General features: G+C 33.3%; 3 protein-coding genes across 3 annotated transcripts; 1 reads left to right on the top strand and 2 right to left on the bottom strand.

Moving 5' to 3' along the window:
- Window positions 1-5084: 5084 nt before the first annotated feature.
- Window positions 5085-5729, bottom strand: LOC129928540 (uncharacterized). The gene has a single exon (XM_056043174.1). The coding sequence runs from the start codon at window positions 5727-5729 to the stop codon at window positions 5085-5087; it is 645 nt and encodes a 214-aa protein (XP_055899149.1).
- A 6346-nt stretch (window positions 5730-12075) lies between these two features.
- Window positions 12076-14572, top strand: LOC129928539 (uncharacterized). Its single transcript, XM_056043172.1, has 4 exons — window positions 12076-12678; window positions 13571-13698; window positions 14182-14294; window positions 14556-14572. Exons 1-4 carry the CDS (start codon window positions 12076-12078, stop codon window positions 14570-14572), a joined length of 861 nt encoding a protein of 286 aa, XP_055899147.1.
- A 6304-nt stretch (window positions 14573-20876) lies between these two features.
- Window positions 20877-22712, bottom strand: LOC129928538 (uncharacterized). The gene is made up of 3 exons (XM_056043171.1): window positions 22104-22712; window positions 21314-21438; window positions 20877-21057 (listed from the first exon to the last, which is right to left on the bottom strand). Exons 1-3 carry the CDS (start codon window positions 22710-22712, stop codon window positions 20877-20879), a joined length of 915 nt encoding a protein of 304 aa, XP_055899146.1.
- Between the last annotated feature and the right edge of the window lie 4284 nt (window positions 22713-26996).

Below are 26996 nucleotides of genomic sequence, written 5' to 3'. Positions count from 1 at the left end.
CTTTTGCTTTCGCACAAAACATAAACAACCAACAATGACGTAATGCCATATAATATTAGCACAGAATCTTCTTCATGCAGTGGAAAATTAAGAATTTTTTTGCCTATCTGGAATTCTGGTCAAAGCTCCTGTACCCAATTAATATAGTTAGGAAGGAACTACAAAGGTCTGGACTGCATATACGGGAATCTGCTAAAGAAATTAGTACCCTTTCATGCTTTCTGCAAAATGATGACATAAATCTCTTGATGCTCTGGACAATACTATCATTTATTTGGCTAATGTCCAGCAAAAGAATCCAAGTTACAGTTCCAAGTGTACTGGTAGACATTCAAAGCACACAGTCGACATAGCTTATCTTATTTTTGTTTAGGCTGTGTAGGAATGTTGACTTAAGGATTGGCCACGTAATACATTTAATGAAGTTATTGTTCAATGGTACAGGACACCATGAATGTCAACGCCAGGTCTCTAACACGTAGATGTTTTTGTCGGTATAGTTCACTGTCTGTTTAAGTCACGGAGCGTCAAAAAGAACCTAAAGAAAACAAGTGTGTGTGTATGAGTCTGTTTTTGTACGAGGGTGAGGGTTGAGAGTTATGACTGGAGAAAACTGCCCAGTTTCTAGAGTTATAACTTTTTTTTTTAAATACATATGATTTGAAATTAATACTTTATTCATTAAATGTTTTGGTACTTTCAATTTTTTTTACAAGATTTGAATCTTTTTTTTTCTGCTTTAATGTTAAATTTAAAAATAAAAGATTAATGTACTAAGATTTGTGTGAGTGGGGGGGGGGCGTTAATGTGGGGGGGGGGGGTTAATGTGGACATATTCTACTACACCAAAGTATTTTTGTATTTAAATGCTTACAAACTATGCATTAAAAAAAAATAAGTTAGACGACTGATTAAATAACCGTACCCAACTATTTATCGGAAACTATAAAATCAATAATATAATATTATTTCTTTTACAATAGAGAATTATTATTATTGATATTAACCTGTTTAGATGATTGACAGATTATCTTTTTCTATGACATATAGCTAACTACGATGTCATGTAACCAGTACAACATCCAAGTATCTTTTCATTTCACCAACTAATGTCTGCTACACAATAACAATACTAGAATGGAGAGTATAAATATATAACATGTAGTTTAAACTGGAGTACAAGTTTTACTTTTTTAAATATGTGAGCTGGGGGGGAGGGGTTGACAGTCAAATCACTTTTTAATTTGTTCTATTTTGTTTCTTTAAGTAATAATTGACATAAATTTTTATTTAATGATTTTTTTAAGGGATTATTTAATCAAAGTTCAACTAGCGATCAAACAAAGCTATGTGTTACGTTTTCATATTGGATGAGACTCTTTAGACATGTAAACGACAAAATCACAGTTTATAAATACTTTAATCTTTATTAACACTGAAAACACTTTCTTGTTCATAGTCCTCCATTTCGGTTCTTCTTTCCTTTCAACACGCAATCGCACCATTTCACATTCACACTAAGATGCGCACGTAACACCCCCCCTGTTTAACAAGTTCGATGCACATCGAACGTCCAAAATACAAATCACTGAATATATTATCAGACTATTCCAAGTTAAAACAAATCGGTAACATATAAAACCATAATGTAATAACTACACAAAATCAAACACAATGTCATGTTAATACCAATACAATTCCAACATGGAATAACAATTATATTCATCACAATAATAACTGTTATTATGAGCAATTGAAACCACTTCTGTTAACATATATCTATAAGTAATCATATTTCTATTAATACAACTCCCCACTCATAATCGTATGCCTGTACAAAACACCATCATTCCAGTCGCAATCAAATAGTTAACAAACAAAGTCTATCTTGCTCCATGCATATTGTAACAACAATATTCAATTCATTACACATATATTTATTCATTGTAGAATAGAACAATAATTAATGTCCATCATTCCCACCTTTTCTAATCCTATCTATATAATTCTAACATTATTGACATGCCATCCTTTCCGCTTCCCTCCTTTGCAATGATGTCCCATTGTGATCCTACTACCTAATGATCTAGCTGTACTGTTTTCTAGGCTGCTAATATCCCTCTCTTTTCTCGTATACGCCTCTTCACTATTGTACCTTGAATCCTTAATTCTAATTAATTGTTGACACTGTCTTCTAATATGCCCCCTTCTCCCACAATTAAAGCATAAGATGTATGAACTTGTACGTCTATATGTGGGTTTAAATCGCTTTCCCTGTACCACTGATTGCCTTACTTTACTTTGATTTGGACCCATTCCTATTGCATTGCTTTCTACCTTATCTGTTAATTCTTTTTCCATCGCTAATCTCTCCTTTTCTTTTTCTCTTTCCATCTCTAATCTCTCCCTCTCCATCAACCTTTCTTGTACGTATTTTCTTAGTTCTGCCCCTTCAAGCTCCAACAACCTTCCCTCTTCCTTCAACGCTGCTACCTCAGCCCTGTCCGCCATAGTCTATTTCTAATAATATCGAATCGAATGTTCTCCTGTCTCTAGATCTAGATTTTACTATCTCTACTGTCTGCTGACAGGAGATCCCCTGTGAATACAGGGATACGTGGGTTACCTTTGCGTTGGGCGCCACTTGTTACGTTTTCATATTGGATGAGACTCTTTAGACATGTAAACGACAAAATCACAGTTTATAAATACTTTAATCTTTATTAACACTGAAAACACTTTCTTGTTCATAGTCCTCCATTTCGGTTCTTCTTTCCTTTCAACACGCAATCGCACCATTTCACATTCACACTAAGATGCGCACGTAACACTATGTTAAGCTTAAAATAAACATTTACTATTTCCTTGCACCACGCGTATATTTTACTACTGATACAACACCACAATGAACAACCATCTATCAGAATTTCATTATTTTAAAAATCATTACAAGTTATTAAAGTCTGATATTGACAATTTTATTTTGTTTTTTTTTTCATTTGATCTTTACTGATTTAACCCTTAACTTAATGCAGTATTAATAATAACTGCAAAAGAGAATGTTATTATATATATGTATAAGTATGTGTCTTTACTATATGGATAAAATCAGGCTCACTTTTTAAACTTTGGGGAAGTTTATCGTGTTATTGATTTCCTCTAAAGAAAGACAATGATTTGTAATTAAATGTGTTCATTAGATGTTTAGACAATAAACTTTTATTTAGGAGCAAAGAATTATTTTTTGTAAGCGTTTCTAGCAACGCAATCTCAATAAATCCTCTGATTTAATACAGAGTGACGTACATTTGTGTTGTACTTAGAAGTATGATGAAATACTATTGTTAAATGTTTTTTCTAAAATTTATTTTGTTATTAATAGATGTTTCCAATGAACATTCAAACTAAAAAAAAATTATTTAAAAAAAACAATAACAACAATAACAAAATGAAACAAAACAAAGATTTTTTTTAAAGATTTAAAAGACAAAAACTTTATTAGAATAATTGATGATCTGTGGTACAGAGATTATATTATATACAAATTTACAATTAAGTTTCAAGTCCTGGCTATGACGTCACATATGGCTTGAAGCAAAGAGAACAGTCTTTCGTTTGGTCAAAAGGAATCCACCTTGACATTTATATAAAGCGTTGTTCTGCGGAAGACAAAGAAAAAAACTTTGCGTTTAAACTTAGAATGGAAATAAAATAAAAAGAAGCAATTTGTTGATATTATAAACAGGTGTCCAAAAAGAATTTAAAGGTTTGAAAAATAATTTGTTAGGTTGATAAAAGATTTAAAAACTTTAAAATAAGTAAACAGCCTAGACAGACACTGGACAGACTAAAACATTGATGACAGACTGATAGAACATTTTTCCATTACCTCTAAGACTGGCTATTCTGTCTCTAAAACGATATTCAGGCTGCTCCAGTACGCAGAGGAGATTGTAACAGGTTAACCTATCGACAGGGCTCGGGTCCAAAAGATTAGTCAAAACCAGCCTGAAAAAAAAATAATTGTCAAATTTTAAGGAAAATCGTTACAGCCGTTTTTGAGAATCGTGTCCATCCAGATTGTGCACACCCATTCAGAATGTTTGACTTGAAGTATTGTAAAAAGCTGTACAACATATTATTCAAAGCAAAACAAGATTGACAGTTTTTAACATTTGAATTTCAACTGAGACATGAGATGATTTTTATTTTTACTTATTAATAAAAGTCATAACAAAATATTGAATATAAATGCTTGACTTACCAGTCTATACTAGTATCACACAAAGTATTGATTGATTCCTTCATTTGCTCGGTGCTCTTTAAATCAAAGACATCGACTTTGAAAACCATACACCAGTAGACTACTCCTAGTGCGTACATATCACACTGTAAAGAAAACAATACAGAGAGTATGAGATCATTGCCTTGTCGTTTTGTTGGTATATCAAAGCAACATATGTATAAGGTGAATCAGATCTTGATCAAGATATTATACAGGTCAAGAAATTTCAAATCAAGATAAAACATGTACAATTTGTTATTATATGCATAGTTTTTTTTAATAATTACATTTTATGTACAGCCGATATGTGGTGCTTAATATTAACAAGGTAAAACTAGCTTTGTTTAAAAACAATTACAGTCCAAAACGAGACATACTTGATCAAATTAAATAAAAAATAAATACACTATATTAAACATTATTAATAGATAAAAGAATAAATAAAATTAAAAAAAAAAGTAATGATATATATATATATATATATATATATATATATATATATATATATATATATATATTAAGATAGATAGATAGATAGATAGATAGATAGATAGATAGATAGATAGATAGATAGATAGATAGATAGATAGATAGATAGATAGATAGATAGATAGATAGATAGATAGATAGATAGATAGATAGATAGATAGATAGATAGGTAGATAGCAATATCTGAAGTTCAAAAGCTCTGATGAAAACCAATTTTACTTATTACAGCTCATAGATTTAAAGTAATTAACTTGTGTTTTAAATAGTTTCGTTTGAAACCGAATGTTTAATTGATTCAAGCACTTAAGTCTTAAGGAACATTAAGAAAATATAACATTTCACTTACTTTAAAAGCGTTAAATTCTTTCTGGATAAACTGTTCTGGGGAAATGTACATATGGGTTCCTTTTATTGTGCTCACTGGCGTATCAATAGTGGACAAGATTTCAGACAAACCGAAATCAGCAATGACCACCCTCTTTTCTTTTGCTGTGATCAAAACGTTGTCCGTTTTCACGTCTCTGTGAGCGATTTTATGTCTATGGAGAAATTTAAGTCCTGCACACAGCTGCACAAGGTATTCATCACTCTTTTCCTGATTCATGGTCGGCAGTGCCTCGGTCAGAGTTCCTGTTTCGTACAATGGCATCACGTATGCGAAGTAACCAGGAAAGATACCCATGGTATCCATGCCCATAACATAAGGATGGTGGATCTTGGTGAGTACTGAAATTTCTGCCATGAATTGCCTTGTGGTTATTTGGTCAACATCAGTATTGTCTTTGAAATAAGCTTTAATGACTTTCTTGACGTTGTGGTCTTGTTTGGATCTGACTTGAAAAACTTTGATCGGGTGATTGTCTTGAAGTAGTTTGTCCACCTCGAAGCCATACACATGGCAGGCATCGTCTTGGTAGCTTAGAAGTCCGTCTTTCTTTTTCTTCGAGTGATACATTGTAGAATAGATCAGAATTGAGCTATCAGACAATAAATGCTGATGTAGATCCCAACAGTACGAAAATAAATCCAAGAAATAGAACACAAACAATGTAGAACCACAACACTTAAAGTTCGCAAAGAGAGATCACTATTTTGATTAAGAGAATGTACTGTAACTTGAACTGTGAAAGTTGATATAGTCAGCCGATGGCTGTAAGCCCCTCCTACATACCTGTGGGTGTTTTAGTAAAATGTTTTGTGATTGGTCGAATTTATGAAAGCTACAGGTGAGACACTCCTTCCTAATTGTCTTTGAAGTTTTTGACCAGTGTATGACAATCGGAGACGCCATTGTTCGGGGGTACATACGTCAGCAGACGACCAAGGTTTGGACAGCTGTAAGAATTTTTTGCTACGCAAGGATGACCATAATGGCGATTGAAGTGCTGAGTGTCTCTGATAAGAATGTCAACAATCTTTTGTTTTCTCTGTACGCGTTAGTCAACCGCTGCCGCAGTGGACAACGTCACGGTCAGCTGAAGAAAGAGCAGGGGATTGTGGGGAACAAAGCTGAATGAAGTAGATGTTTGTGTAGGCATTATGAGAGTGTGTCAATAGTGTATCACTGCCCTTCCCTCTCTATTTAAAATAACTATTTCAAAGAATAGATAAATGGAAATAGATAGTTACAATGGAGATTTACGTTTTATTCCAACATTTTAAAAGAATATATAACTTATAAAATTGGCTATTCGCTATTGAGCTAGGATTTGTCCCGATATGCAAATTTTGTTAGTTTTTGATCACTTACAACTAGTTATATTTTCCAAATGACAGACTCTGACAAATTATTTAAATATTTACTAATAATAAATAAAAAGTGGGAACGGACATTCTAAAGATTAAATTAGTTGAACTAATATTCTAAAAAAATATGTCTATACAATTCATGTGTAAATGTATAACGATGCAGAAGTATTTGATGTATTTAAATATATAGAAGTTTGATTAAAATTTGTTCCTAATATAATTTTAAAATAATACTCTACATTTTTTAAACAGATATACTTTAAAGTTTAATATAGCTATGATATATTGCTACCGCAGTCACCCACTTGTCCTTTAGACCTTTTTTAAACTATAAAATCTGGCAGCTGCCATTGTCAGCCAAAGTCTAGGAGTTAGTCAAAGTAAAGGAGGCATGGACTTGAGACATAATTTTTTTTTTAAAGAAATATTCGAGACTTGTGAAACAAACAGTACACGCTCCAACACTATTTGTCATCTTCTTTTCAGACTTACTAACCAGTGCTTTTATATCTAGGGAAGATGGAATATATATCCACAGTAGATCCGATTGAAGGCTTTATAACCTGTCACGTCTTGAAGCCAAAACGAAAAGACGTCGTATCTTGATTAGGGAGCTGCTGTTCGCCAATGACGCGGCCCTCATATCTCATTCATAAGAAATCTACTGAAGCTAGTGAATGCTTTGACAGTTGCTTGTCAAGAGTTTAGCCTTACAATAAGTCTCTCCAAGACCAAAATCCTGGCACAAGACGTCGTTTAAATACCTGTTATACATATTGGTGGTGCAGGAATTTACCTACTATGGATCAACACTTGCCAGTAACCTAGATTTAGACATTGAGCTGACAAAAAGAATAGGAAAAGCTACTACAGCATTGGCAAAACTCTCCAAGCGCGTCTTGGAAAATGCCAAATTGACCACAGCAACCAAAAGCCTAGTCTACAATGCCTGTGTTATGAGCACTCTTCTCTATGGAAGTGAAAGCAAGTCAACATATTAATTTTTCAAAAATATACACAAGAAAATAGTTTTGTATATTCAGATATAATGTAGAGGACAACATTAAAAGCAAAGTTTACACGTTGGGATTGCAAAAGATTATAAGAGACATAACCGTGTTTATTTTTTTGTATTTTCTCCTTCAGTAAATTCTTTCCCTTAAACTCAATTCTTACTTGATTCTAAGATTGATTTGAGATTCTTATCGACTATCGAGGATGACAAAGTGGCATGCAAATAAACTAACAACCTAAACTCTGCCAGACTAATGTACCCATAGAGTTGGATGGACTCATCGTAACGTTACTTTCGCTACTAGTAAAAGCAATCTGCAAAAATGTTTTGATATGATTAGAAGCGGAATCACCGCATCACTGAACAGAAGCTGACACCAAGTTGAAAATATTGCTTAGTGCAAACAAAGTTTATATTCACTCACTGTCTATCTGTCTGTCACGATTATTAACAAAACTAAAAAGAAATTGAATCTAATAATAAAAGTTACATAATTATTTCTTGTTAATAACAACACATAAAACAATAAAAAAATAAATAATTAATTAAATTATTATTTGTAATTGAACTGTTCATATAGAAAATAGTAAACAAATCTTGAAGTATTGAGAGCAATAGAAGAATTTTAGCAGTTAATTAATAGATAAGAACTCTTTTATCTATATTAAAAAAATAGTTTTTTTTTTTTTTTTTTTTAAGTATTAACAGCATCAAAGTCGTTTCTGTGATACTATTGACATTTGAAAACGTAACGCAATCGTTTTATTAACTGCGAAATGTTTAAAAGTACATTCAGCTTCAGTGAAAAGTCCGAATTTTAGCTATTGAAACAACGAATAGTCTTGATTACATTCTAGCTAAGTTAAAAAGCGCAATGTTTCAATAACGAACTCACTCTTTTTTTTAATGCAGCGTACATAGCTTGCAGAACTAAGAGAGTCAAGTTTTAGACTGAACGACATATCCTTCCTTCCATGCTTAGAAATTATGTCACATAACAGAAAACACACAATAAAAACTGCACATTTTTAAAAAGGTGAAAAATTGTTTAAAATAATTTTCATATTATTTTTTTTTTCTATTTAATCGATTCACAAAAACAACAACGATAGTGCCCAAAGATCCCAAAATTAAAATAACCCAGTCAGTTTCAGTTTATGAACCCTGATCCCCCGATTCGAAATCTAGAGCTTTACCTCTTAGCCATCAATTACATTAAAAATAATTGTGAATAGAAGCACAGTCGAAGTATATAGAAATATACAATGAACTAGATCTGTTTCAATTAAACACAAGTTGTAAATATTAAGAGAAGAAATGATTTAAACTCAAGCTGATCACAGGATGAGATTTTCAGATGTAACACAAGTGTCTCAAGAAGCTGAGTATTTCAAGTAATGAAATATATCCTTCTGATTTAATTGCAAATGAAGCTCATTCCTTTGAATAATTTGGCGCCTTTTCTTTGTCATGTGATTTGTGACAGAGCGTTGTGGATGCCGCGGAACACGTTATCATCTCGTAAACTTTTTGCGCAGTAAGGAACTTCAGTGAATCTCTTGTTTGAAGTGGACAGTATATGTTTACTTAAGGTCAGCTGACACGTTTTTATTTAGGCTGGACAAGAATGACCGCAATAGGAGTGGCCGAGCCGATAGCGCTTTGACGCGCTGTACCTAATTAAGCTATTGTTCGGCTCCTCTGGACACCGCGATAGTCTACGCCGGGTCTCTATTATGTTGATTTCTTTGTTGTTTAAGCGAATGATTTGTTTGTTTACGGAGTATTGAAGTAAACTAAAAGTAAACAATTTGTGAGTTTGTGTGTCTGCGGGAAAGAGTAAAATTTGACTGGGAGGTGGAGGGGTGGTCTAAGTGACGTATCAAAGAAAACATTTTTTAAATATTTTTGGAATTCCATATATTAGTATAAAAAATGATTTTCTTTGTTGGAGGGTGGTAGACAATGATCTCATAAACTGCTAAAGGTTTCCTAGAAATTATTTTGAGGAAAAAAAAATCGACCATACATAGAAAACATTAATTATACTACTACAATTTTTTTAAAAATTGAATCATCTTGTAAGTAGAAATCTTACAAAAGTATTGTTACAAATGAACAGTGATAGGTAGAGGTCAACGTATGACCCCGGCGAGATGACACAGCAGCGAGTGTTCTCTGGAATCTACATGTACAAACAAAGACAGGATGTGACGTGTCCTCACGTATTGTTCCAGGGGACAAACAGATCTAAGTAGGGGGACAGTTACTAATGAACAGTGACAGATAGAGGTCACTACGTGTGACCCCGACTTGATGACACTGCAGCAAGTGTTCTCTGGAATCTACATGTATAAACAAAGACAGTATGTGACTTTTCCTCGCGTGTTATTCCAGAAGATACAAGCAGTGTTTGTGCAACTTTGGAGAAGCGATTAGGGACTCTATATAAGCCAGAAAGTTAATGTGAAAGTCAGTCGTATAGAGTCGTGAGTGAGTCGTCGGTACTGTTGTCTACTGTGCGAGACAGTAGAAGAGAGATGTGTACGACTCGATGCAAGTTAACTAGGGTAGAGTTAACTGGAGTGGACTACTGTCGTTAAAGTCTATACAGCGAACTACAGTGGACTTGAGCCGTTACAGTCGATACAGTCGATGTAAGACGTGTGCGGCTCTGATTCGGTAGACTTTGAGTACGACTTGGTTCAGCTTTGGGAGACCTGGAGCGACACTGGGAAGTGTGTCGTTGGTCTGTTCAGTGGAATACGACTCGATGCAAGTTGAGAAGAGATGAATTGCAACGAAGTGAAGAGATGAATTGCAACGAAGTATAGCTAACTGTAAACTGACAGATATTGTACAGTCTTCTATGCTACATGTTACAGTAACAAATTGTTAGAGTTAATAGTCAATAAAGTTATATGAAGCTGAGAGTTTAGTCGTCAAGTTCTTTGCAGTGTTTTTATTTGTGTGCCTACTAGTACATTTAGCCAGAAGATTCAGAAATACGTAACAGTATTTTAATAAATACAACGGTATTTCTATTTGATATAATTTCATTCTGGTGTTCTTTCTGAAAATATTGAAACTTTCCCTTTTACCTGCCTGGGTGGACCACTTCGGGGACCGATTCGATTCTGACTTTGTGTTTCCACACAAACTTTCTTTGTAACCTTGTTTGAAATTGTCTTACATTTAATTTTCAACGTTTTATTGCTTATAAAATATATTGGACTTTAAATATTGTATGTCATGAAGTTATAGTGCCATCTTGATGAAAGAAAAAAAGAAAGTGTTTTTTTTAACTATTAAAGAGATGTAACAAAGAAACACGTAACTTGAGCTGGGTCAAAATAAAACTGTTAACCCATTAAGTGAAAGTTTTTTTAAATATCACAATTCCATAGGTAAAGTACAATGATTGACAATTTTAGTCGTTATTCCCATTTATAGAGAGCTATTTTTAGATGAAGATTTTAGTTATAAATGTACACCCATTGGCAAACAATATATTAGAGAAAAGCAGTAAATAGTTGTTTTTTTGGTCCATAACATTTGCCATCACGTGAAGCTTAATAAAGAGCTCTCAACGTACACACGACAGGGGCACACATCTTTACTTAATTAACAGTTGAACATTTTACTTCGAAATGACTATATTAATTTTGATTTATTTTAGGCGAATTTATATGTGATTTAAAAAAAATACATTTGGCAAGATAATAGAAATGATTTTTTTAAATAATATAAACAAAAAAATAATTTACTACTTCAATAGATACAAAAATGTTAGTACATTAGTAGTTATAATACTTTAAATATACTATGCAACATTGGCATTTCTTTTTTTAAAACGAACATTGTAACATATTTTTAAAATTCTTTAACCTTGTCCTTCCATGCTTACCACACACGAAATGTATTTGGGTAAGGAGCGGGTGACATTTTCGATACGCTTTCTCAATGCTTACATAAACATCTGATACTGTCCTTTTGTTCCCCGCAATCCCCTGCTCTTTCTCCGAATGACCGAGACGGTGTCCACTGCAACTGGTCACTAAGTCGTCTCGAGAAAACAAAAGATTGTTGACATTGTCGGTCCTTCAATCACTAATGTGTTCATCCTTGCAAAGCAACAAATTATGACAGCAGCCCAAACCTTGGTCGTCTGCTGACGTATGTACCTCTGAACAATGGAGTCTCCAAGTGTCATCCACTGGTCAAAAACTTCAAAGACAACGAGGATAGTTTGGCGCACCTCCAGCTTTCAGCCAATCACATGACGTAAAATTAAACATTTGTAGCTCAAGGATTGTGGGAGGAGCTCACTTGGCTATAAAAATCAATTTAAAAAATTAACTCTATCATTTATCACTGTACCTCCTCTTACATTAGCTTTGAGCTCTCTTTGAGAAATACAAGTGTTGGACTTATTATATTTGTGTTCTTATTTCTTTGGGACTTAGTGTTTTCGTATTGTAGGAATTTAATTCATCCTCTATTTTCGGATATCTGTGTTCTCCAATTCTATTTTAAAATGTATCATCTGGAAAGAAAAACACTGGAACTTCAAAACTACCAGAAAGAAATATGCCAAGTACATCACTTCGAGGTGGGCACACTGCTTCACTACAATTACCCGATTAAAGTTTTTCAAGTCACATCCAAACTAGACCACAACGTCAAGAAAGTCATCAAAGCTTATTACAAAGACAGCACTTATGATGATAAAAAAATCGTAAAGCATTTCTTATCTGAAGTTGCAGTACTCGCCACGATCCACCATCCTTTTATCATGAGCATGGATTTCATGGGATCCTTTCCTCGGTACTTCGCTTATGTGATGCCATTCTACGAAGATGGCACTCTGACCAAGGTACTGCCTTCCATTCATCAGGAGATGAGTGATGAATACTTTGTGCAGCTGTGTGCAGCAGTTAACTATCTCCATAACAAAAAAGTTGCTCACAGAGACTTGAAAACGGACAACATTTTGATCACAGAAAAGAAAATTCTCATTGCTGATTTCGGTTTATCGGATATCTTGCCCACTGAGGATACAATGGCGACCAAAAGAAAAGGAACTGTCGTGTACATGTCCCCAGAACAGTTTTTAAAGAGGCCATTTGACCCTTTTAAAGTAAGTCATTTTTTACCATATTTTTAAAGCTCCTTTAGATTTAATTATAATTGTCATATAAATATTCGCAAACTTTCTTAAATTAACGAACGATAACTTAGCTAAATAAATATTTTTTGTCATATTCTTACTTATATCCCTTTCCTTTTAAATGGATAGCTTAGAGTCTAATATTTAATTAGGTAGAATAGTATATATATATATAAAGAGAAAGAGATAGAAGATTCTGATGTGTGCACGAAAACTTGTTTATATTACACATGTGAAGTAAAACAGAATCGCCCATTAATTTATTGTTAATATAGCATGTCCAGTCTGGTAACCCTTGGAGACTTGAACATGTCCGTGTTTGTTACATTTGGTAATAAATTAGTGAAGATCATTTTGTATACTGCCAGTTATCTTTAAATAAGATAACCATCATTTTATATATATAATATAATTTCCACAGTAGTTTAAAACTCTTAAGCCCCATTATGAGTATCACGATAAAAAACTTTTGTCAATTAGTATAAGACACTTCAACAATAAATAGATAATTAACTCTCCCCCCCCAACAACCCCCTAATCAAGGAAACACACCTAAAATCGAATAAAAAAATCTAATTGTAGCGATTGTAGATTTTTAAATTAGATTTTAGGTGTTTCCTTGATAAGGGAGTTGTTGGGGTGGGGGAGAGTTAATTAATTATTAACTATAAAATATATTACATGTATAATTTACTCATGTAAAAACCTAATCCCCATAGTTTATAACTTTATATTATGCTGAAATGTGTTTACAAACCTGGACCCTGAGACGACAAATTATATAATTTTCCCTTAAAAATATAATTGAATTAAATTTACAGTTTAGCAGTAATTAAAATTATATCTATTTGTTTCTTTACAGTGTGACATGTTCGCTCTTGGGGTAGTGTACTGGTGTATGGTTTTCAAAGTGAATGTTTTGAATCAAGACACCATGGAACCAATGATGGAAACAGTCAGAACTAAGTTGTCGCCTACTAGTATAGACAGGTAAGTCAAACAAATATAAGACCTACATACATAAATATATTTAGCATTTTTCCATCGAACCTCATAAAAATTATGCATTATTGCGACATTAATTCTGAAATTTAAAAGAAGCTATTTAATTAAATACATGCAAGTGCATTATTTAAAAATGTGAAGTTATAGCTTTTATATAGCGCTACTTTCATGCTTATAGCATGCTCAGAGCGCTATGATCTAATCTTATTTGTGGACCAGTGGGAGGAGGGGAGTATCTAGGAGAAGGTTTTTCCATACTGCCTTTAGGCGCTCAGTAAACACAATTCTGCTTGAATCAGGTGTCGAACCTCGAGCCACCTTCATAGTTAGCCAAGCCAATTTCAAGCGTACTTAGCCTCTCGACCACGCTTCCCAAATGCACAACGTGTCCATTTTAATATCTGGTATTGTTTAATAAAATGTTTAGTATAGCCTTATAATGTCGTTTTTTGTTTTAACGTGTTTCAGACTCATTTTGACCAATCTTTTAGAATATCAACCTGAAGAAAGATTGTCCATCTTTAAACTCATCTTCTTGATGGAGGAATCTTGTTTCTCACACAGGATAGCCAAACTTAAAGGTAATATACAAGTATTCTATTCGTATGTCATCTTTCTTTTAGTTTCAGTTTTAAAATTGTCGGCCTTGTTCTCAGGCAATGTGCTAAGGGAAATAATTATATTCATTAGGAACAATAACTCAGTAAAAAGAATACTTAAGTCATCCATGACGCTATCAGTCTATAATATCTAGAGATTAAATATTTTTTTTTGTATGTTTAAAAATACTTTTTGTCTAAACGTGATGTTTCAATTTCTTTTTTTTGTTTTGTCGTCTGCAGAGCAACGTTTTATTTAAATGTCAAAGGTCAAGTTCTTTGTTTCCACACAAGAGATTTCTTTGGTGAAAGCCCTGTGTGACATAACATGACATAAAACTACATGTGCATTGTATATAATGAAATATCAAATAACTTGAGATACAATATTTCAATAAAGTATTTTTCTTTAAATTAATTTTTTTTTAATTTTTATTTTTTGTTTTTATTTTTTTTTCTGTAGATATTTATGTGTCACGTAAAATTAAAATGAAAAAAATTATAAAAATATAAGTAGGGAAAAAGTGACGTAATGCCATTTATTAAAAAAATGAATATAATTTTCAAGAAAACAGAAAGTACTTTCTCATTGATATTTGATAATACACCATTTTTTTCTATTTTAAACCTAATTAAAAAAATAGTAACTAGTTATAACCATACTGCATAGCTTTTAAAATTCACAAAGATGATACATTTTTATCTTCATAGTGTTAATGATGCATTTGGTTTCTATAATCAAAATACTTTAATAATAACAAAGACCATCAGAAATATATATAATTATTTTAAAATACTATCAAGTACACCAACACACAGACGAACACAGGGAGACATGATCCAGCTACTTATAATATTGAACAGAAAAAAAAGTTTTCTTAGCATTTAATTCCTTTTGAACCTAAAATAAATAATAGGGCCTCATAAGAATATAATATATAATAATAATAAGAATATAAGGAATGAGTAAAGTAAAGATGTAACTTTCCATTTCAGACATTAGCGTCTATAATTAGGTCATCTGTTTCTTTGGCCCACGGTTAACGACCAACCGCCTTTACTTTCATTAATTAAAGCTAAGTACCCATTAGTGTTGGGTAGACTCAGGAGCATCCTAAAAATGCAGAAATTCAAAAACCCAGACTTCCCCAAGATTCGAACCCAGTTCCCTGGTTCTGGAAGGCAGGCACTCAGCCACAGCCCCTTCCCAATGAAGAATATGCATTTCCAAAATTTAGGGATTTTCCTTCTCTTCTTTTTTTTTTCTTTGTTAACATCATAAGTATAAAGTAAAGTTAATGATTAACGACATTCAGAGTCCTCGGTACAAAGTAAAGATCTAACAAGCAAGATTTAAAAAAAAGATAATACCTTTGGCCCACGGTTAACGGCCTACCGCCTTTACTTTCATTAGTGTTGGGTAGACTCAGGAGCACCCTAAAAATGCAGAAATTCAAAATCCCAGACTCCACCAAGATTCGAACCCAGGTCACTAATTAACCTTGAAGCAAAATTTACAGAATCGAGTATAACTAAAAGTTTTTCTTAACAATGCTAAAATTGTCCATTATTCGGGTTTGGCGTCTATAATTTCAGAATTAAACTTCACACTCGAGTTATTACCCCTTTATTCATCTTTCCTCAATCCAATGGAAACTCTCTCTTTTTATTTACATCTAATCCCTTTGCTTTCGCACAAAACATAAACAAAAAATAATGACGTAATATCATATAATATTAATACATCCTTCCTATTGAAGTTATTATCACACGCTTCCTTTTAAAGTTCTTAATAGTGATATCTACTAGCAGGGCCGGCCCTAGCATTTGCGGGGCCCAATGCGAAACGGATCTCGCGGGGCCTAGTCTGGGTAGGGATAAGCATAATGTCAAAATTATTTTTTGTTATTAGAAAATAGGCCTACTTTTGCCTTTGCAATAAATTTTTATCAAATGAAAGCTCGCAATGCCACTTTTTATTTATTGGCACCCCAAAATGTCAATTTCGTCTATTCTTCAGGAGATTTGAATAAATTCAAAAAAAGTTCAGGACTTTATCGTATATTTTGCCTTTTCATGAGATTTCCTGGAGGCCCTGGAAAATCAGGAGGTCGCGAAAACCCTGTTTTTTATATACGTTATAATTGTTTAATTTAATAATGTACACTTGGAATTAGCGCGAGGGCCTATGAAAGCGCGGCGCCCACTGCGACCGGCACTGTCTACTAGGAACTTTAACAATTCGTCCACTTCTGATTGTCTTGACTGAACAAGTTCTCTAGACGTTGGTCTATAACTGTCTGTTTCGTTTGTTGCAACAGTTTGCAGTTCATTGTCTTCATCGGTATCATAGTACCCAGAGATGTCTTCATCGAAACTCTTATTTAAAAAGCGTTGATTTCTTCTGTATGTTTTTCCATTGTTTGTCTTTATGATGTAAGTGGGTGCTGAATTTTTTTTTTATGACAACTGCTTTCTGCCATGTTTGACCTAGATGAACTCTCCGACAGAAAAATCTTTAGGTAGTCTTGCTTTTGCATCGTATTTCACTTAGCTTTGCATCTGTCGTTCGTTAAGTAATGTCTCTGCATTTTCAGCTACCAATGGTTTCAATAGTTTGTGATCAGCTGGAATAATTCCCTGAGTCTTCTACTCGTCAGCAGTTGTGATGGTGAATACGGCAGTCCACTTATCGGAGTAATTCTAAAATCGAGCATAACTTTTGTATACTCTGAATCCTTTTGCTTTCGCACAAAACATAAACAACCAACAATGACGTAATGCCATATAATATTAGCACAGAATCTTCTTCATGCAGTGGAAAATTAAGAATTTTTTTGCCTATCTGGAATTCTGGTCAAAGCTCCTGTACCCAATTAATATAGTTAGGAAGGAACTACAAAGGTCTGGACTGCATATACGGGAATCTGCTAAAGAAATTAGTACCCTTTCATGCTTTCTGCAAAATGATGACATAAATCTCTTGATGCTCTGGACAATACTATCATTTATTTGGCTAATGTCCAGCAAAAGAATCCAAGTTACAGTTCCAAGTGTACTGGTAGACATTCAAAGCACACAGTCGACATAGCTTATCTTATTTTTGTTTAGGCTGTGTAGGAATGTTGACTTAAGGATTGGCCACGTAATACATTTAATGAAGTTATTGTTCAATGGTACAGGACACCATGAATGTCAACGCCAGGTCTCTAACACGTAAATGTTTTTGTCGGTATAGTTCACTGTCTGTTTAAGTCACGGAGCGTCAAAAAGAACCTAAATAAAACAAGTGTGTGTGTATGAGTCTGTTTTTGTACGAGGGTGAGGGTTGAGAGTTATGACTGGAGAAAACTGCCCAGTTTCTAGAGTTATAACTTTTTTTTTTAAATACATATGATTTGAAATTAATACTTTATTCATTAAATGTTTTGGTACTTTCAATTTTTTTTACAAGATTTGAATCTTTTTTTTTCTGCTTTAATGTTAAATTTAAAAATAAAAGATTAATGTACTAAGATTTGTGTGAGTGGGGGGGGGGCGTTAATGTGGGGGGGGGGGTTAATGTGGACATATTCTACTACACCAAAGTATTTTTGTATTTAAATGCTTACAAACTATGCATTAAAAAAAAATAAGTTAGACGACTGATTAAATAACCGTACCCAACTATTTATCGGAAACTATAAAATCAATAATATAATATTATTTCTTTTACAATAGAGAATTATTATTATTGATATTAACCTGTTTAGATGATTGACAGATTATCTTTTTCTATGACATATAGCTAACTACGATGTCATGTAACCAGTACAACATCCAAGTATCTTTTCATTTCACCAACTAATGTCTGCTACACAATAACAATACTAGAATGGAGAGTATAAATATATAACATGTAGTTTAAACTGGAGTACAAGTTTTACTTTTTTAAATATGTGAGCTGGGGGGGAGGGGTTGACAGTCAAATCACTTTTTAATTTGTTCTATTTTGTTTCTTTAAGTAATAATTGACATAAATTTGTATTTAATGATTTTTTTAAGGGATTATTTAATCAAAGTTCAACTAGCGATCAAACAAAGCTATGTGTTACGTTTTCATATTGGATGAGACTCTTTAGACATGTAAACGACAAAATCACAGTTTATAAATACTTTAATCTTTATTAACACTGAAAACACTTTCTTGTTCATAGTCCTCCATTTCGGTTCTTCTTTCCTTTCAACACGCAATCGCACCATTTCACATTCACACTAAGATGCGCACGTAACACCCCCCCTGTTTAACAAGTTCGATGCACATCGAACGTCCAAAATACAAATCACTGAATATATTATCAGACTATTCCAAGTTAAAACAAATCGGTAACATATAAAACCATAATGTAATAACTACACAAAATCAAACACAATGTCATGTTAATACCAATACAATTCCAACATGGAATAACAATTATATTCATCACAATAATAACTGTTATTATGAGCAATTGAAACCACTTCTGTTAACATATATCTATAAGTAATCATATTTCTATTAATACAACTCCCCACTCATAATCGTATGCCTGTACAAAACACCATCATTCCAGTCGCAATCAAATAGTTAACAAACAAAGTCTATCTTGCTCCATGCATATTGTAACAACAATATTCAATTCATTACACATATATTTATTCATTGTAGAATAGAACAATAATTAATGTCCATCATTCCCACCTTTTCTAATCCTATCTATATAATTCTAACATTATTGACATGCCATCCTTTCCGCTTCCCTCCTTTGCAATGATGTCCCATTGTGATCCTACTACCTAATGATCTAGCTGTACTGTTTTCTAGGCTGCTAATATCCCTCTCTTTTCTCGTATACGCCTCTTCACTATTGTACCTTGAATCCTTAATTCTAATTAATTGTTGACACTGTCTTCTAATATGCCCCCTTCTCCCACAATTAAAGCATAAGATGTATGAACTTGTACGTCTATATGTGGGTTTAAATCGCTTTCCCTGTACCACTGATTGCCTTACTTTACTTTGATTTGGACCCATTCCTATTGCATTGCTTTCTACCTTATCTGTTAATTCTTTTTCCATCGCTAATCTCTCCTTTTCTTTTTCTCTTTCCATCTCTAATCTCTCCCTCTCCATCAACCTTTCTTGTACGTATTTTCTTAGTTCTGCCCCTTCAAGCTCCAACAACCTTCCCTCTTCCTTCAACGCTGCTACCTCAGCCCTGTCCGCCATAGTCTATTTCTAATAATATCGAATCGAATGTTCTCCTGTCTCTAGATCTAGATTTTACTATCTCTACTGTCTGCTGACAGGAGATCCCCTGTGAATACAGGGATACGTGGGTTACCTTTGCGTTGGGCGCCACTTGTTACGTTTTCATATTGGATGAGACTCTTTAGACATGTAAACGACAAAATCACAGTTTATAAATACTTTAATCTTTATTAACACTGAAAACACTTTCTTGTTCATAGTCCTCCATTTCGGTTCTTCTTTCCTTTCAACACGCAATCGCACCATTTCACATTCACACTAAGATGCGCACGTAACACTATGTTAAGCTTAAAATAAACATTTACTATTTCCTTGCACCACGCGTATATTTTACTACTGATACAACACCACAATGAACAACCATCTATCAGAATTTCATTATTTTAAAAATCATTACAAGTTATTAAAGTCTGATATTGACAATTTTATTTTGTTTTTTTTTTCATTTGATCTTTACTGATTTAACCCTTAACTTAATGCAGTATTAATAATAACTGCAAAAGAGAATGTTATTATATATATGTATAAGTATGTGTCTTTACTATATGGATAAAATCAGGCTCACTTTTTAAACTTTGGGGAAGTTTATCGTGTTATTGATTTCCTCTAAAGAAAGACAATGATTTGTAATTAAATGTGTTCATTAGATGTTTAGACAATAAACTTTTATTTAGGAGCAAAGAATTATTTTTTGTAAGCGTTTCTAGCAACGCAATCTCAATAAATCCTCTGATTTAATACAGAGTGACGTACATTTGTGTTGTACTTAGAAGTATGATGAAATACTATTGTTAAATGTTTTTTCTAAAATTTATTTTGTTATTAATAGATGTTTCCAATGAACATTCAAACTAAAAAAAAATTATTTAAAAAAAACAATAACAACAATAACAAAATGAAACAAAACAAAGATTTTTTTTAAAGATTTAAAAGACAAAAACTTTATTAGAATAATTGATGATCTGTGGTACAGAGATTATATTATATACAAATTTACAATTAAGTTTCAAGTCCTGGCTATGACGTCACATATGGCTTGAAGCAAAGAGAACAGTCTTTCGTTTGGTCAAAAGGAATCCACCTTGACATTTATATAAAGCGTTGTTCTGCGGAAGACAAAGAAAAAAACTTTGCGTTTAAACTTAGAATGGAAATAAAATAAAAAGAAGCAATTTGTTGATATTATAAACAGGTGTCCAAAAAGAATTTAAAGGTTTGAAAAATAATTTGTTAGGTTGATAAAAGATTTAAAAACTTTAAAATAAGTAAACAGCCTAGACAGACACTGGACAGACTAAAACATTGATGACAGACTGATAGAACATTTTTCCATTACCTCTAAGACTGGCTATTCTGTCTCTAAAACGATATTCAGGCTGCTCCAGTACGCAGAGGAGATTGTAACAGGTTAACCTATCGACAGGGCTCGGGTCCAAAAGATTAGTCAAAACCAGCCTGAAAAAAAAATAATTGTCAAATTTTAAGGAAAATCGTTACAGCCGTTTTTGAGAATCGTGTCCATCCAGATTGTGCACACCCATTCAGAATGTTTGACTTGAAGTATTGTAAAAAGCTGTACAACATATTATTCAAAGCAAAACAAGATTGACAGTTTTTAACATTTGAATTTCAACTGAGACATGAGATGATTTTTATTTTTACTTATTAATAAAAGTCATAACAAAATATTGAATATAAATGCTTGACTTACCAGTCTATACTAGTATCACACAAAGTATTGATTGATTCCTTCATTTGCTCGGTGCTCTTTAAATCAAAGACATCGACTTTGAAAACCATACACCAGTAGACTACTCCTAGTGCGTACATATCACACTGTAAAGAAAACAATACAGAGAGTATGAGATCATTGCCTTGTCGTTTTGTTGGTATATCAAAGCAACATATGTATAAGGTGAATCAGATCTTGATCAAGATATTATACAGGTCAAGAAATTTCAAATCAAGATAAAACATGTACAATTTGTTATTATATGCATAGTTTTTTTTAATAATTACATTTTATGTACAGCCGATATGTGGTGCTTAATATTAACAAGGTAAAACTAGCTTAGTTCAAAAACAATTACAGTCCAAAACGAGACATACTTGATCAAATTAAATAAAAAATAAATACACTATATTAAACATTATTAATAGATAAAAGAATAAATAAAATTTAAAAAAAAAGTAATGATATATATATATTTAGATAGATAGATAGATAGATAGATAGATAGATAGATAGATAGATAGATAGATAGATAGATAGATAGATAGATAGATAGATAGATAGATAGATAGATAGATAGATAGATAGATAGATAGATAGCAATATCTGAAGTTCAAAAGCTCTGATGAAAACCAATTTTACTTATTACAGCTCATAGATTTAAAGTAATTAACTTGTGTTTTAAATAGTTTCGTTTGAAACCGAATGTTTAATTGATTCAAGCACTTAAGTCTTAAGGAACATTAAGAAAATATAACATTTCACTTACTTTAAAAGCGTTAAATTCTTTCTGGATAAACTGTTCTGGGGAAATGTACATATGGGTTCCTTTTATTGTGCTCACTGGCGTATCAATAGTGGTCAAGATTTCAGACAAACCGAAATCAGCAATGACCACCCTCTTTTCTTTTGCTGTGATCAAAACGTTGTCCGTTTTCACGTCTCTGTGAGCGATTTTATGTCTATGGAGAAATTTAAGTCCTGCACACAGCTGCACAAGGTATTCATCACTCTTTTCCTGATTCATGGTCGGCAGTGCCTCGGTCAGAGTTCCTGTTTCGTACAATGGCATCACGTATGCGAAGTAACCAGGAAAGATACCCATGGTATCCATGCCCATAACATAAGGATGGTGGATCTTGGTGAGTACTGAAATTTCTGCCATGAATTGCCTTGTGGTTATTTGGTCAACATCAGTATTGTCTTTGAAATAAGCTTTAATGACTTTCTTGACGTTGTGGTCTTGTTTGGATCTGACTTGAAAAACTTTGATCGGGTGATTGTCTTGAAGTAGTTTGTCCACCTCGAAGCCATACACATGGCAGGCATCGTCTTGGTAGCTTAGAAGTCCGTCTTTCTTTTTCTTCGAGTGATACATTGTAGAATAGATCAGAATTGAGCTATCAGACAATAAATGCTGATGTAGATCCCAACAGTACGAAAATAAATCCAAGAAATAGAACACAAACAATGTAGAACCACAACACTTAAAGTTCGCAAAGAGAGATCACTATTTTGATTAAGAGAATGTACTGTAACTTGAACTGTGAAAGTTGATATAGTCAGCCGATGGCTGTAAGCCCCTCCTACATACCTGTGGGTGTTTTAGTAAAATGTTTTGTGATTGGTCGAATTTATGAAAGCTACAGGTGAGACACTCCTTCCTAATTGTCTTTGAAGTTTTTGACCAGTGTATGACAATCGGAGACGCCATTGTTCGGGGGTACATACGTCAGCAGACGACCAAGGTTTGGACAGCTGTAAGAATTTTTTGCTACGCAAGGATGACCATATTGGCGATTGAAGTGCTGAGTGTCTCTGATAAGAATGTCAACAATCTTTTGTTTTCTCTGTACGCGTTAGTCAACCGCCGCCGCAGTGGACAACGTCACGGTCAGCCGAAGAAAGAGCAGGGGATTGTGGGGAACAAAGCTGAATGAAGTAGATGTTTGTGTAGGCATTATGAGAGTGTGTCAATAGTGTATCACTGCCCTTCCCTCTCTATTTAAAATAACTATTTCAAAGAATAGATAAATGGAAATAGATAGTTACAATGGAGATTTACGTTTTATTCCAACATTTTAAAAGAATATATAACTTATAAAATTGGCTATTCGCTATTGAGCTAGGATTTGTCCCGATATGCAAATTTTGTTAGTTTTTGATCACTTACAACTAGTTATATTTTCCAAATGACAGACTCTGACAAATTATTTAAATATTTACTAATAATAAATAAAAAGTGGGAACGGACATTCTAAAGATTAAATTAGTTGAACTAATATTCTAAAAAAATATGTCTATACAATTCATGTGTAAATGTATAACGATGCAGAAGTATTTGATGTATTTAAATATATAGAAGTTTGATTAAAATTTGTTCCTAATATAATTTTAAAATAATACTCTACATTTTTTAAACAGATATACTTTAAAGTTTAATATAGCTATGATATATTGCTACCGCAGTCACCCACTTGTCCTTTAGACCTTTTTTAAACTATAAAATCTGGCAGCTGCCATTGTCAGCCAAAGTCTAGGAGTTAGTCAAAGTAAAGGAGGCATGGACTTGAGACATAATTTTTTTTTTAAAGAAATATTCGAGACTTGTGAAACAAACAGTACACGCTCCAACACTATTTGTCATCTTCTTTTCAGTCTTACTAACCAGTGCTTTTATATCTAGGGAAGATGGAATATATATCCACAGTAGATCCGATTGAAGGCTTTATAACCTGTCACGTCTTGAAGCCAAAACGAAAAGACGTCGTATCTTGATTAGGGAGCTGCTGTTCGCCAATGACGCGGCCCTCATATCTCATTCATAAGAAATCTACTGAAGCTAGTGAATGCTTTGACAGTTGCTTGTCAAGAGTTTAGCCTTACAATAAGTCTCTCCAAGACCAAAATTCTGGCACAAGACGTCGTTTAAATACCTGTTATACATATTGGTGGTGCAGGAATTTACCTACTATGGATCAACACTTGCCAGTAACCTAGATTTAGACATTGAGCTGACAAAAAGAATAGGAAAAGCTACTACAGCATTGGCAAAACTCTCCAAGCGCGTCTTGGAAAATGCCAAATTGACCACAGCAACCAAAATCCTAGTCTACAATGCCTGTGTTATGAGCACTCTAATCTATGGAAGTGAAAGCAAGTCAACATATATGTACCAAGATTGAATAGCATGAGACGTATAATGCGCATCTCTTGGAGGGATCAAGTCACCAACCAGGAAGTTTTAAGATTGGCCAATATGAACAGCATGTATGCTCTCTTGACACAAAGAAGACTACGTTGGCTGGAACTTGTCACCCGCATGCCAGATGGTAGAATCCCGAAAGATATTTTTTATGCTGATCTTGTGGAGGGAGTCAGACCCAAGGGCCGCCCAAGACTTACCTATAGAGATGTCTGCAAGCGAGACATGAGAGCCACAGGCATCAAAGAAAGTTTGTGGGAAGAAAAAGCTAAAGACCGGAGTGCATGGAGACTGTTTGTGCTAGAAGGATCCTCGCTGATAACGAAAAAAAGAAAGAGGCCTTAATCAAGAGGGAAAAAAAAAGCTGCCCTGTCGTATAGCCCTGAAACAGATGCATACACATGCAATAATTGTGGCAAAGTCTGCCTCTCTAGAATTGGCTTGATTAGCCACACCAGATTCTGCCCTGTCTCAACACGAAATCAAAACCAGTGTTTCATCTGGGCGCATCCATTGCCTTTCTAGACAAAAAGAACCATAAATATTAGTATGAACCCTGCCAACCGCTATTGTCAGTCGAAGTCTAGGAGTTAGTCAAAGTTAAGGACGCATGGACTTGAGACTAAGATTTTTTGAAGAAATATTCGTGACTTGTAAAATAAACAATAGTAATTATCAACCGCAATCTGCATTGGTTGGTAATTATCATTTAGAGATGAAGAATTACGATTAAAGTGTTTACTAATAACAATTCATTAGAAATGACCGAGTTGTTAGTGCACATAGATACAGCACACTAAAGAATATAGCTATTGTTTAACTGCACTGGACACTGTAATTGTTACTACCGGGTTTCTATTACTTAGCACCTTCACTTTGATAAATCCAATTATCCATATAGGCTAGTGGAGCATCAAAGGGAAACAGTCTTTATGATTGTTGAGCAGAGGTGAGGATTGGAGTGTTAATGGGAAGCAATCCAAGTAATTAACTTTTTAGCAAATGGGATAAGTAGATTAACTGATGTGATTAAAACCCTTTTTGTTTTTATATAGTTAGTTTAAGAGCTAGAAATGTGCAACAGATTACTAATTGATTTTTTAAAACATCTTTTGTATTGTCATTACAAGATTTTCATAAAACCAAACATCTAAATTAGGGTGTAAATAATTTTGAAATAATTAATTTTTCAAAAATATACACAAGAAAATAGTTTTGTATATTCAGATATAATGTAGAGGACAACATTAAAAGCAAAGTTTACACGTTGGGATTGCAAAAGATTATAAGAGACATAACCGTGTTTATTTTTTTGTATTTTCTCCTTCAGTAAATTCTTTCCCTTAAACTCAATTCTTACTTGATTCTAAGATTGATTTGAGATTCTTATCGACTATCGAGGATGACAAAGTGGCATGCAAATAAACTAACAACCTAAACTCTGCCAGACTAATGTACCCATAGAGTTGGATGGACTCATCGTAACGTTACTTTCGCTACTAGTAAAAGCAATCTGCAAAAATGTTTTGATATGATGGGAAGCGGAATCACCGCATCACTGAACAGAAGCTGACACCAAGTTGAAAATATTGCTTAGTGCAAACAAAGTTTATATTCACTCACTGTCTATCTGTCTGTCACGATTATTAACAAAACTAAAAAGAAATTGAATCTAATAATAAAAGTTACATAATTATTTCTTGTTAATAACAACACATAAAACAATAAAAAAATAAATAATTAATTAAATTATTATTTGTAATTGAACTGTTCATTTAGAAAATAGTAAACAAATCTTGAAGTATTGAGAGCAATAGAAGAATTTTAGCAGTTAATTAATAGATAAGAACTCTTTTATCTATATTAAAAAAATAGTTTTTTTTTTTTTTTTTTTTAAGTATTAACAGCATCAAAGTCGTTTCTGTGATACTATTGACATTTGAAAACGTAACGCGATCGTTTTATTAACTGCGAAATGTTTAAAAGTACATTCAGCTTCAGTGAAAAGTCCGAATTTTAACTATTGAAACAACGAATAGTCTTGATTACATTCTAGCTAAGTTAAAAAGCGCAATGTTTCAATAACGAACTCACTCTTTTTTTTAATGCAGCGTACATAGCTTGCAGAACTAAGAGAGTCAAGTTTTAGACTTAACGACATATCCTTCCTTCCATGCTTAGAAATCATGTCACATAACAGAAAACACACAATAAAAACTGCACATTTTTAAAAAGGTGAAAAATTGTTTAAAATAATTTTCATATTATTTTTTTTTCTATTTAATCGATTCACAAAAACAACAACGATAGTGCCCAAAGATCCCAAAATTAAAATAACCCAGTCAGTTTCAGTCTATGAACCCTGATCCCCCGATTCGAAATCTAGAGCTTTACCTCTTAGCCATCAATTACATTAAAAATAATTGTGAATAGAAGCACAGTCGAAGTATATAGAAA

The sequence above is a fragment of the Biomphalaria glabrata genome, chromosome 10, assembly GCF_947242115.1.
Source record: "Biomphalaria glabrata chromosome 10, xgBioGlab47.1, whole genome shotgun sequence".
Lineage (NCBI taxonomy): Eukaryota > Metazoa > Mollusca > Gastropoda > Planorbidae > Biomphalaria > Biomphalaria glabrata.
Note: the sequence above shows the minus strand (reverse complement) of the source record. Positions and strands in the feature narration are given on the sequence as shown.

What these genes read in the sequence shown, in the direction of transcription:
- LOC129928539 (XM_056043172.1), top strand. Translation starts at nt 12,076, where the DNA reads ATGTATCATCTGGAAAGAAAAACACTGGAACTTCAAAACTACCAGAAA. An exon ending in GGCCATTTGACCCTTTTAAA is followed by an intron (nt 12,679 to 13,570) that starts GTAAGTCATTTT and finishes GTTTCTTTACAG; the next exon opens with TGTGACATGTTCGCTCTTGG. An exon ending in TCGCCTACTAGTATAGACAG is followed by an intron (nt 13,699 to 14,181) that starts GTAAGTCAAACA and finishes AACGTGTTTCAG; the next exon opens with ACTCATTTTGACCAATCTTT.
- LOC129928538 (XM_056043171.1), bottom strand. Translation starts at nt 22,712, where the DNA reads ATGTATCACTCGAAGAAAAAGAAAGACGGACTTCTAAGCTACCAAGAC. An exon ending in AAGAATTTAACGCTTTTAAA is followed by an intron (nt 21,439 to 22,103) that starts GTAAGTGAAATG and finishes TTTTCTTTACAG; the next exon opens with TGTGATATGTACGCACTAGG. An exon ending in TGTGATACTAGTATAGACTG is followed by an intron (nt 21,058 to 21,313) that starts GTAAGTCAAGCA and finishes TTTTTTTTTCAG; the next exon opens with GCTGGTTTTGACTAATCTTT.
- LOC129928540 (XM_056043174.1), bottom strand. Translation starts at nt 5,729, where the DNA reads ATGTATCACTCGAAGAAAAAGAAAGACGGACTTCTAAGCTACCAAGAC.